Source organism: Aristolochia californica, unplaced genomic scaffold (assembly GCF_029961685.1).
Source record: "Aristolochia californica isolate CCGP_79_NKW_82.1479 unplaced genomic scaffold, dmAriCali1.0.hap1 SCAF_7, whole genome shotgun sequence".
NCBI lineage: Eukaryota > Viridiplantae > Streptophyta > Magnoliopsida > Piperales > Aristolochiaceae > Aristolochia > Aristolochia californica.
In genome coordinates, this window is record NW_027182268.1 from 4689400 (window position 1) to 4702032 (window position 12633).

Genomic DNA, 12633 nt, shown 5'->3' on the forward strand with positions numbered 1-12633 from the left:
GCATATGACTTTGTTCGTTTTAGATAGCGCATTACCCATTTTACCCCTTCCCAGTGAATGAAACCTGGATTAGCTTGAAACCGGCTATGAATCCCAACAACATAAGCAAAATCAGGTCTTGTACATATAAGAGCATACATAAAACTCCCCACAAAAGAAGCATATGGATACTTAGATTCGTCCAACTTATCTTTGAGGCGAGAAGGACAATCCACCTGACTCATCTTTTTAGTGCTATCATATGGTACTTTACCTTGTATACAGTTGGACATGAGAAACCGATCCAGAAGAGTGTCGTTATACTTCTCTTGAGACAAACTCAATTTTCGCAAAAATCTATCCCATAGAATTTTAATGCCAAGAATATAAGAAGCTTCCCCAAGGTCTTTCAAATCAAATGTCTGAAACAACCATGTCTTTATACCTTGGAGTACCTGAATATCGTTCCCGACTAATAAAATATCATCTACGTATAAAGTAAGTAAAGCAATGCGATCACCCACTGTTTTGATATAAACACAATGATCTTCTGGATTCTGGGTAAAACCATACGTTGTAATTGCTTCATTGAACTTGATATTATATAATCTTGAGGCATGTTTCATATCGTAAATAGACTTGTCCAACTTACACACCTTTGCTTCAGTTCCAGGTCTAACATATCCACGTGGTTGTTCCATATAAATCTTCTCATCCAAATTTCCATTTAGAAAAGTGGTTTTAACATACATTTGGAACAACTCATAGTCATAATATGCAACCAATGCCAGGAGAGCTCAAATAGACTGTATTCTTGCAACAGGAGAGAATGTTTCATCATAATCAATCCCGCATTATTGAGTATAACCCTTGGCAACGAGATGAGCTTTGAATCTTTCAACTTTACCTTCAACATTTCTCTTCCTTGTAAAAATCCACTTGCACTTAATGGGCTTAATAGATGTAGGAGGATCAACAAGTTTCCAAATTTCATTTTTATACATAGAGTCCATCTCTTCTTCCATTGCCGACTTCCACTTGTCGGAATCTACATCAAGGAGTGTTTCCTCGTAAGTGACAGGATCAGTAACATCTTCATTCATCCTTGTTCTTTCATAAGTTTCTCCAGCATAGGTAAAAATATCTGAAGATGTTAGGAGTTGACTAGGTTTTCTTTCTCTAGTCCCGCTTCGAATATCCGTTAGGAGTTGTCTAGGAGATTCATAAGAAGATATTTCAACATCTTCTTCCAAGTGAGACTTCGTACCTAAATCTTCATCACAATCAAATCTATCCTCAATGAATTTTACATGTCTACTTTTAATAATTACCTTCTCCTTGGGATCATATAACCTATATCATTTTGAATGTTCAGAGTACCCAACGAATAAACATCTTCGAGTCTTAGCCTTCAATTTGTCCTTAGGATCAAGTTTTAAAACATGAGCAACACATCCCCATACTTTAAAATGGTTAAGACTAGGAGTTTTGTCTGACCATACCTCATAAGGTGTTTTCTCAACCAACTTTTAAGACACTCTATTTGAGATATAGGTAGCTGTCAATAGTGCTTCGCCCCAAAAGGATATTGGCAAATTTGCAAGTGCCATCATAGATCTTACCATCTCTATTAAGGTTCGATTTCTCCTTTCAGCAATACCATTCTGTTCAAGTGTATAAGGCATGCTAAACATATGGATAATCATGTTTAACTTGCAAAATTCAGAGAATAACTCCGAACAATACTCTCCACCTCTGTCGGTGTGCAATGTTTTGATCGTCCTTCCTATGGTATTTTCTACCTCCAATTTGAAGGTTTTGAAATAATATCAGGCCTCATTTTTTATATGCAATAAATATACTCTTCCATATCTTGAGAAAATATCTATAAATGTGATAAAATACGAATGACCATTACGAGTATTCACATTCATAGGTCCACATATATCAGAATGAATAATATCCAAAACATGAGAACTTCTTGAGCCATTGGATGGAAAGGATATCTTTGTCATTTTCCCATATATACAACACTCACAAATAGGAAAATCATTATGTGAAAGATTTTTCAATAATCCTTGTGTCACAAGTCTTGTAATTCTATCCTTGTTTATATGCCCTAGTAGTAAATGACACAAATACAATTCATTTTCTTTAATATCTGAAGAAGTAGAAACATCTTTAATATCTAAAGAAGTAGAAACATTGAACACCATACTTCCACTAAGTTGCAATTGATATAGACCAGAATTTCAAAAACCTCTCAAAATAACTTTATCATCTTGTAACATAAGAAACTTTCCACTTCCGAAGTAAAATGTAAATCCAAGTTTCTCAAGACAAGATACAGATAATAGACTTCTTCTTATAGAAGGAGCATAAAGACAATCTTCTAAATAAAAAAACTTATTATCAACAAGGTTTAGCCGATAAGTTCCCACGCCTTCCACAATGGCCTTTTCATCATTTCCCATGTAAATAAAGCTTGTTTTGTCCTCAATCTTTCGTAGCTCCTTGAAGCCCTGCAACTCATTCGATACATGAACAGTTGCACCAGAATCAGCCCACCAACTAAAAGGCTTGATATAAATAGTACAAGTTTCAAGAGATAAGGACTCACTAGTGTTCTCCTGTTGCCCTTCTTGCATGGTTTTCAAAGCCCTACAATACTTCTTTATATGTCCTAGCTTATTACAGAAGAAGCAAACACGTTGATTTGCATGTACTTCAACCCTTTGTTAATTGACTTTTATGTCCTTAAAGTTTTGAAATCGAAAGTTCTTTCCCTTCTTCTAAAAATTCTTTTTCTTCAGCTTCAAAACTATGTTAGTGCTAGGTGAAGGTTTATCTAACTCCATAGTTGGATTGAGTCTTTCGGACTAGTGGTCGATGATATTAACCAAATCAAATATAGTCCACTTTGCCTTGGACAAAGAATAAAAATCTTGAATATATTTGAGTGATTTGTGTAAAGAGTTAATAATGGTGACCACTTTAGTTTCTTCATCCATTGGTCTACCATGATATTGTAACTCATCTGCCATAGCAAGCATGTCATTTACATGTTTTCTCACATTAGCATTTTCTGCGCATTTGGCAAGACTGAACTTTTGCCATAAGTTATTGATGTGAGTAGACGATTTTTTACCATATTTAGCCTCAATCTGGTCGAGAATCTATTTTGTAGTGGAGACATGAAAATAAGTCATCAAGAGAGTCTCACTTAGAGTCCCAAGAATATGTGACCTAGAAATTTCATTAGCATCATCCCACTCCTTGAATTTTCTAAGGTCCTTCTTATACTGTTTCAAATTATCAAGCTAGTTTATTCGGGAAGGTCTATGAGGAGGAGTATCCACTTTGATAAATTTTATCAAACCTAGAGCCTCATAGCATTAAGTCAACCCGTTGTGACCAGTTCACATAATTAGTCTCATCAAGTACATTTTTCTTTAGGGACTCAGCAAAATTATGTCCACTTCTGGATTTTATATTAACAATAGTTGGCAAACAACTCAAATAAAGATAAAATATGAACAAAAAATAAAGGAGAGACAAAAGAAGAAGAAATTTCCTTAATATAATTATTTTCTCTATCTACAAAACTTGAGTACATGGGTATTTATATTACTCAATATTAATCAATAGATACGTCTTATCACTCCAATAGTCACTAATCAATAGATGTATCTTATCACATCTAAAGACATTAGTCAATGGATGCATCTTTTCACATCAAAAGACATTAATCATTGAATGCATCTTATTTTTGGTTTTGTTGAACAACCTGTAGTAAATTGACAATAACTTCTTCTAGAAAACATCAATTCTTGAATAGTATGATTCACTGGAAGCTAGATAGGTATAGTTTTCCAATGACATTATTTGCATCATTTAAATGAGAATAGACCCTTCAAATGTTTCTCTGATTCCAATCAAGTTTAATATCCAACACCCCCTCTTAAACTTGATATCTTTGCAACACCGATCAACATTCTCAGCTTCTGAAAACTTTCATATTTGAGAGACTTTGTGAAAATGTCAGCAGCTAATTAAAAACCAATGAGAGAAATTAGGAGAAAACTCAACAAGGGCACTTGTTGATCGGTGTTGCAAAGATATCTAAATATAACCATCAACATGATATGCATAGATATTTCAATTCCATTGATCAAAGTACATGTTTCTTGGGGCTAATCAAAACCGACTCATTAATTATATTTTCCATCTAGAAATTATCATTCCACTGGCAGGTGGCAACCCCAATTTAAAGGCATTTTATTTTTTGAACTTGAGAGGCATGATATTTTCAGTTTTTTTTATGATATTTTTTATAATAAGTTTTTTAACAACTGGAAAGGCTGCTTGGAGAGGCCCCCTCCTGCATAAAATGATAGTAAACACAAAGAAGAGTGAATAGAGATGGAAGATGGGGTTTTCCTAGAGGACTGACAGTGGTTGTGCCAAAATGTATTTGAGAGACCTAGGTTTCAAGTATTTGGATCTGTAAGGTTTTTGTATTATTTTTGGTTTTCTAACGTTTAACTCTATATTATAAAGTGTAAATGTTGAAAATGTTAGAAAAAAAAATGTTCAACGTACCACAGGACCAAAAGTATTTTATGTACATCCGAGAGGAGATTGTATGTATTTAAATTGAAGTATTTTTAAAATTTTGTAATTTATGTAAGAAATTTACACCTGTGTTTTTAAAATTTTTGGGTAAAAGTTACTCTAGCGTTGAGCAATATAGGATTGCCTATCAATCACAGTACGAGTGGACCAAAGGGTTTGAAGTACATTATGTAAATATAAAAACTCAATTATTTTTATCATTTATATGTTTTATTCAATTCAAAATGTATTATTGTAACTAGGTCTTGTTATTTTCAATAGGAAGACATATAATGGATGGTGCAACAGGTACAAGAGGTTGGTCAGCCAATCCAAGAGCATGCCATAGTGTAGGTCATACGGGTATAGGTTTGGGTACACCAAGGCGATGAGTGTAACTCAGCCACTTGCTCCCAAGTTGCCTCGACCACTTTGAGTCAAACTTAGGAGCAGTTGAGTTGGACTCAAGAGCAGCTTATGTATGTACATAGATAAAATAAAGAGTCTCACCAGTTAATTAAAGAGCAATGAAACTCTTTAAGAGTTGACTACATGGAGAAGATGAAGTCTATACAATTGGCTCTTTAGGATGAGATGCACGGGTTCTTTACTCATATGTAGACTTAGGGTTAGTTATCTTTACACATATGTAGACTTAGGGTTCTTTACATATATGTAGACTTGAGTTGAATTTTTTATAGTTTTTTTTACAACTTGTATATGGTTTTTGTTTTTTGTGTATTTTTTGTTAAACATATTTTTTATAATAAATTATTTTTAATTAATTTTTATTTTTTCATTTTACTTGTTTATTTTTTATTTCATCTTAACATGACAAAATATAATTTAAATCATCATAATTAATAAAATATTTAAAACACCTTTTGCAAATGAAATTCTAAAATTTATGACAAAAAATAATTAATTTTTTAAAAGGTTTAGACAACATCAATGAATTTAGAAATTCGTTGAAAAAAGTCATAAACGTGATGGCAATGAATTTGGATATTCGCTAGCTTAGGGAGGGGGGTTAGTCAACTTGACATAAGAGATGAACTTTAATCACATTACTCAGTTCATCTCCTGACATCGTTAGTAGAGCACCTGTGCCCAATACATGTTGATGATTTAGATGAAACCAAAAATCGTCTCCACGGTTTAGGGAATCTGGATTCTGCAGTGTATTGTGAATCATCTGGATGAAGCGGACGGGACGAGTCGAACCCTCGTCGAATTTTTGTTTCAATCTCTTTTCCCCACTCTTCCCTCCCTCGGTATCTTTCTTCTCTCGACTCTTCTTCCTCCGAAATTTTTTTCTTTCCTCTCGGCCTCCATCACCCTTCTCCCTCTCACTTTTCCCTTCCCCCCTTTCGCTTTTCCCTTCTCCCTCTCGTCGTCGCCGCCGCACCTAATCCTTCCCCCCACGCATCGCCTTCTCAGCTGCCCGTCGTCGTTGACTCCCATAGCCTCACCCTCACCTCGTCGTACCCCTAAGTTGAGTTTTAAATTTTATTATAAAAAAAAAACTCGCAGGTGCAGGGATTTTATTCCTTAACGCAGGATTTTTATTAATCGGGTCGGACATCCGGATCGGGCTGTGGGTATCGGATCCAAGGCGGGTTCGAGACGAAGATAGGAAAGCACCGCGCGCTTTCGCATTCCGCTTCTATTTAAGAGGACCAAACGCACTGCACAAGAACAACTGCCAAGTGCAACCGTGGGAAACTAAAGTGTGAAGGATGGGTATGAGAAGGACGGAGATAAAGGAGATCCAGGAGACGGATCGCAGGCAGGTGACATTCTCGAAGCGACGCAAGGGTTTGTTCAAGAAGGCAGCAGAACTTTCCGTTCTGACCGGTGCTCAGGTGGCCGTGTTCACGTTTTCACCCGACGGAAAGATTTTCACCTTCGGCCAGCCCTCCGTTGATGCCGTTGTTGACGCCTATCTTGGAGGATCGACGGGGAGCATCTCCGGTACTACTCGCTGCTGTGATGAGGAATCTGAAGTAATTATGACGAATATTTGCGATCTCCAGCCTCAGATCGATGTCGAGAAAGCCAAGAATCGTGTTGTGGAAGAGTTGAAGATGAACGCCAGCGTCTGCGAAGCATCTGCCGCTTGTCAACAAATCGGCATCGCAGGATGACATGTTTGATGACTTGGAGTTGGAGTCTTTATTGAGTGGTGTTTTTCCGGAGTTCGATGTTCCTCCTTGTTAAACATAGTTCGTCATTATTGTTATTACAGCTCCTGGTCGCTTCCTTTCGGACAGACATTCTAGAATTGTAACTATCGATCACAGTTGGGCTGATTCTTTAATTTTCCAAGCGAAGATTCTTGTTTTTATATTTTGGTAGGTTGATTATCGGTGTTTGCAATTATCTTAATTTTTACTGATCACAGATCAGATACTTCTTGCTTGTATTCTTTTGTCGACAAAATTATGCTCAGAGTCGGCGTGTGGGAATCGTGTGTTTCTAACCTTGCTTCGTCCCAGATCCGTAATCTTCAATCGAAAAACGGAAAGTGAAAAAGAGATACTGTGGGCTGTGGGTTAGAGAGAGATTTGATAGGCAGAGGCACGTTCCACGTTTCTTTCTTTTCTCTTTCCGTTCACACTGTGGAAACCCACTTGTCCAGCTAACGACCAGGTCACTTACTTAAGGTGACAAGGGCGTCCAGTTGGAGTGCAACAAGGTTTTATAAACGTGATGTTAATGGTCATTATAAGTTCATTTTTTTAAAAAAATAATACCTAATGGACTCTTTGGATCCTTGTTTTGAAGTCCTTCCCTTTCCATAATCTCTCCTTTGTTAATGGTTTTAGCTTTTTTTAATTTATCATCTAGCGTAATGAGATGAATGGTTTCTTGAGTAGGTCTCTAGTTGGTTTCAAAAATATGTAAATATATAAAAAAATCAACGATATCAGTCTTCACATAATTACAGCAGAGTGATAAATATATAACAATAAAACATGACCTAAACTCTGTTGATTAATAAGTTAATAGTTGATACTTAACATATGAGGAATACCTCAGTTTAAACTTAGGTATGAACCTTTTTCAAACTTGAAAGGAAAGGGAAGAATGGTTGAGAAACTTAGGTTATGAACCTTTTAAAAAAAAAATATTAAAATATAAAATAAAGAATACATAACAAAAAAATATGTATAATAAAATCCAAAAAATTTACAAGAAATATATTTTTTTCAAAATATAAAAATTTATGAATTATATAAAAAAACTATACACCATCTACAAGAGGATCTAGGAGTGGTTGGCTCTGAGTCTACATTTTTCTCAACTACTCCTGAGTTTGGGAAATACCTCTTTAGTTTCCCACAACTCCCCCTCTATATGTACAATTGATCAAAATGAAGATGGTCAACAATCCTATGTTAAACACCTAGCCAATATTACCCAAAAGACCAGCCTGGTAGGTAGCGAAAAGCCAAGTACTTAAGCCAGAACTATAACATCACATCCCACCTTCACGATCTGATGTCCACGACAGCCCACTCTAGCGAGACTAGCCCGACCCACCTTTTTTTTGTGAACCTACCAGTAATTTTAATCCAGCCTCTAGATCGCCCCCTCCACTATAGCGATGACCCACTCTAGCAACACTAGCCCGACCCACCTTATTGTGACCCTACCAATAATTTTAATCTAGCCTCTAGTTCGCCCCCTCCGCTAAGTTTTTGCTCATGTCGGGATTCGAACTCGCAATATGGGCTCCTACTCTGATACCAAATGTTAAGCACCTAGCCAATACAACCCGAAAAGACTAACAATGTAAGGTGTGGAAAGCCAAGTACCTAAATCATACCACAAACTCTAACAAGAGTGGACAGAACCACTCTGACACCCACCCTATTCTGGAGCCGCTCACGAAATACGAACACGGTCGTGGCATGCCTAGCTCTGATACCATGTTAAAGTCCTAGGTAAGAGTACTTCCCAGGAGGTCACCCATCCTAGAATTACTCTAGCCTAGGTTCGCTTAACTTCGGAGTTCTGAGTCAGATACTTAGCCAATACAACCTGAAAAGACTAACCGTTTAAGGTGTAAAAAGCCAAGTACCTAACTCAGACCACAAACTCTAACAAGAGTGGACGGAACCACTCTTACACCCACCCCGCCCATTCTGGAGACACTTCTCACGGGATACGAATGCGGGCCGTAGCGTGCCTAGCTCTGATACCATGTTAAAGTCCTAGGCAAGAGTACTTCCCATGAGGTCACCCATCCTAGAATTACTCTTGCCCAAACTTGCTTAACTTCGAAGTTCTGAGTCAGATACTTAGCCAATACAACCCGAAAAGACTAGCCGTTTAAGGTGCGAAAAGCCAAGTACCTAACTCATACCACAAACTCTAACAAGAGTGGACGAAACCACTCTAACAGCAGAAAGTCAAATACTTAACCCAGGACTATAACATCCTGATTGTTGGCGATTGAGATAATCTCAAGCCCTGAACATAGCCAAACCTAGCTCCAAGAAGCCGATGCACAATAGCACTCTCTTCAACCAGCTCACTAGCCTCTTGTGCCTCTCGTGCCAATCACTTAGTTTCCAAGTTACAACCGAAGTTTGCAAGAAAAATAGTTTTATGAAAAAAACTCCTCTACTTCATACTTCACTTCAAATGAAAATCCTCTTCACCTCTCCTTGATTTGGACAAAATAATTACAACAAAGAGAACGGAGTTATAGCCAATCAAAGTGAGGATTTAGCTTAATTTGGTAAAAAGGGGGGAAGAAAATGAATTAGTGAGAGGGAAAGACACAAAAATATTGATTTCGCTTAGTTTGCAAAAAGACTGAGAAAATGGTATTATGGAAAGATTGCCATTGTTCCACTTCGAATGAAAATCTTCTTCACCTCTCGTTGATTTGGACAACATAATTACCATAAAGAGAAATGATATAGCAGCAAATCAAAATGATGCTTTTGCTAAGTCTAATAAAAAACCAAGAATGTTAGTTATGTTAGGTTAATTTTTTTTTTTTTTTTTTTTTTTGTTTTCTATCAACCTACCTTCGTTACTCTGTTTGAACAACTTTGCCTCAATATGTTTTTTCTGATCATGTTCTTTTTTGCCACTAGGTTTTCTGACTTAGGTTAGTTCTTTACCACTTTCCTTCCTCTTACCTTCATTATTTTTTTCTTTGTTTGTACAATGTTATCTGTTTTATTATTCTTCTTGCTTCATTGTTCGCTACTAGCATCGCACTTCATTGCTACACAAACATAGGTGAGTTGAATCTTGTTTTCACTGTGGTTGCTTGCTTTCTTTTAATGTTTTGTTATGATCTTGTCTAATTCACGCTCTATTATGGTTGTTTGTTTTCTTTAATTCATGCTTCATTATGTCATGCTTACTTTCTATTTTATTATTATTATTATTGTTATTTGATTGCTTGCTTTGTTATCCTTAACTTCCGCATATTTCCTTCCTAAATTGTATTTTCCTTTCAAATTTTAGTATCAATTTTTTTAATCTTTCATTTTTCCCCTCTTTTGTTGTAGTTGTTTGAAAGGGCCTTGAGTATGTGTCATCTCATAGTCTGGTTGCTAATACTATTCACAAAGCCAGTAGCTTTCAACATATTGACGACAACATACTCCAAACGGAAGTGTATGATGTTTTCGTACCACTAGCTTGAGGGGGAGTTTTAGAAGATAAAGAAGAAAAACAACATACATATAATTTTAATTTTGTTTTAGTTCTTATTTTTATCCTTAGATTAAAGGATGTATTCTTTGACTTTAAACTATTATAAAAAGGTTTAGGGGATCACAATGAAACCCTAAACCAATCTCTCTCTTTTTCCCCGTGCCCTCTCGACTTCTCTCTCCTTAACACCTCCTTCTCTATTTCTTCCACCTGCTTGTTCTCTTCTTAAATCTATGGTAATGGAATCTTAAGATTTAACAAAACATATAAGGTTTAGGGTACGGCTACCTTTTTTTTAATAATGGGATAGAACAAAAACCTTAATTTGTTTACATCAAGTCCATATTTCAGCTAAAATAAATGACAATTCAAAGACAAAAAATAAATAAATCAACCAAGCCTTAATTAGAAGGTGGAGGTCAAAATAATTTTTAGTACATTTTGGTGATTATGAGAACAATATAATTGATTCACATCTTTTTAATAAGGAAAATTGTAGAACCTAAATATTTTGTGTAGGTAAAATAATTTTCAAGTCCGATTTAAAACCATGGTTCTTTTAGGCATAATCATGAGACACAAATGCAAGAACTTTATAGTTTAAACTACATGTGTTTCCTTGAAGGTTCCTAAGTTCCGGCAAGCATCACAATTTTACGCTTTACTTGAGTGGAAATCAACACGACTTAGAGTAATATAATTGTGTTACTATGCACGGAATGGTTAGATGGAATTTATGTTAGGTCTAGTTAGTAATAAACCTAGGAGAGGGTGAATAAGTTTATCAATTTTACTGCTAATTTTTTTTTTTTACTTGGCTCTATGTGTCATCATAATTTCATAGGATTCTAATGTAAAAATATTGATTTTAAAGTTAAAGATCATATACTATTAGTAATAGATTACACAATCAATGCATGAGGATTTGTAGTGGTTTGGAATCGTTATGCATATTGCTAATCCATCCCAAGTAGTTCGTGCCTTGGAGTTAATTTGCTATATTCATGTGCTAAATGGCATCCATATAAATAGCAAAATGGGGAAAAAAAAAAAACAACGTTGTCCACAAATGGACTCATACGACTCTAGTGACTCTCGACCTGAGATAGGGCGAGAGAGAAAAAGAGGAAAAAAGGGAGAGGAAAGAAAATGATAAAAAAGTGGAAGAAAAAGAGAAAAAGGAAAAAGAGGGGAAACAAAAAATAAAAAAAAGGGATTAAAAGAAAATAAGAGAATAAGGAAAATTGAAAAAATAGACTAATTAAACTATGAAATGAAGAAAATTTAGCAAGAATCAGTAGAAGAAAAAGAACTAATTTATGTAATTAGGGTTTAGGGTTTCGGGTTTAGGGTACGGCTACCTTTTTTTAATAATGGGATAGAACAAAAACCTTAATTTTTTTACATCAAGTCCATATTTCAGCTAAAATAAATGACAATTCAAAGACAAAAATAAAAAAAAAATAAATCAACAAAGCCATAATTAGAAGGTGGAGGTCAAAATCTTACATGACTAAAATTAATTTTATGTTTAAAATTATTTTTATTGACTTTTATTTCTAATAATTTTTTTTTAAATTAGTATTTTATAATTTAAATTTTCAATTGTAGATTTTCTGATTTAATTTTTTATTTAATATATTAAATTGTTTTTTACTAATTTTTTATTTATATTTACTTTCCGTTTAAATTTTCTAGAGAGAAGTGAAGAATCTCTTTTTAAAAAAACTTAGTTATACTTTTCAAAGCAATGTATTCCTTAACGCAGGAATTTTATTAATCGGGTCGGACATCCGGATCGGGCTCTCGGTATCAGATCCGAGGTGGGTTCGAGATAAAGATAGGAAAGCACCGCGCGATTTCGCATTCCGCTTCTATTTAAGAGGACCAAACGCACTGCACCAGAAGAACTGCCTAGTGCGACCGTCGGAAACTAAAGAGTGAAGGATGGGGAAGAGAAGGACGGAGATAAAGGAGATCCAGGAGAATGATCGCAGGCAGGTGACATTCTCGAAGCGACGCAAGGGTTTGTTCAAGAAGGCAGCAGAGCTTTCTGTGCTGACCGGTGCTCAGGTGGCCATGTTCGCGTTTTCACCCGGCGGAAAGATTTTCACCTTCGGCCAGCCCTCCGTTGATGCCGTTGTTGACGCCTATCTTGGAGGATCGACGGGGAGCATCTCCGGTACTACTCGCTGCTGTGATGAAGAAGCTGAAGTAATTATGACGAGTATTTGCGATCTCCAGCGTCAGATCGATGTCGAGAAAGGCAAGAATCGTGTTGTGGAAGAGTTGAAGATGAACGCCAGCGTCTGCGAAGCATCTGCCGCTTGTCAAAAAATCGGCATCGCAGGATGA

The 12633-nt window shown here is 36.0% G+C and overlaps 2 protein-coding genes across 2 annotated transcripts; both read left to right on the plus strand.

The window, feature by feature from the left end:
* Positions 1-6332: 6332 nt before the first annotated feature.
* Positions 6333-6740, plus strand: LOC137936269 (agamous-like MADS-box protein AGL61). The gene has a single exon (XM_068780853.1). It carries the CDS (start codon positions 6333-6335, stop codon positions 6738-6740), a length of 408 nt encoding a protein of 135 aa, XP_068636954.1.
* Positions 6741-12225: 5485 nt separating this feature from the next.
* Positions 12226-12633, plus strand: LOC137936270 (agamous-like MADS-box protein AGL29). Its single transcript, XM_068780855.1, has one exon. It carries the CDS (start codon positions 12226-12228, stop codon positions 12631-12633), a length of 408 nt encoding a protein of 135 aa, XP_068636956.1.

Excerpts from the sequence above, each read along its gene's own strand:
- LOC137936269 (XM_068780853.1), top strand. The coding sequence starts at position 6,333 with ATGGGTATGAGAAGGACGGAGATAAAGGAGATCCAGGAGACGGATCGC.
- LOC137936270 (XM_068780855.1), top strand. The coding sequence starts at position 12,226 with ATGGGGAAGAGAAGGACGGAGATAAAGGAGATCCAGGAGAATGATCGC.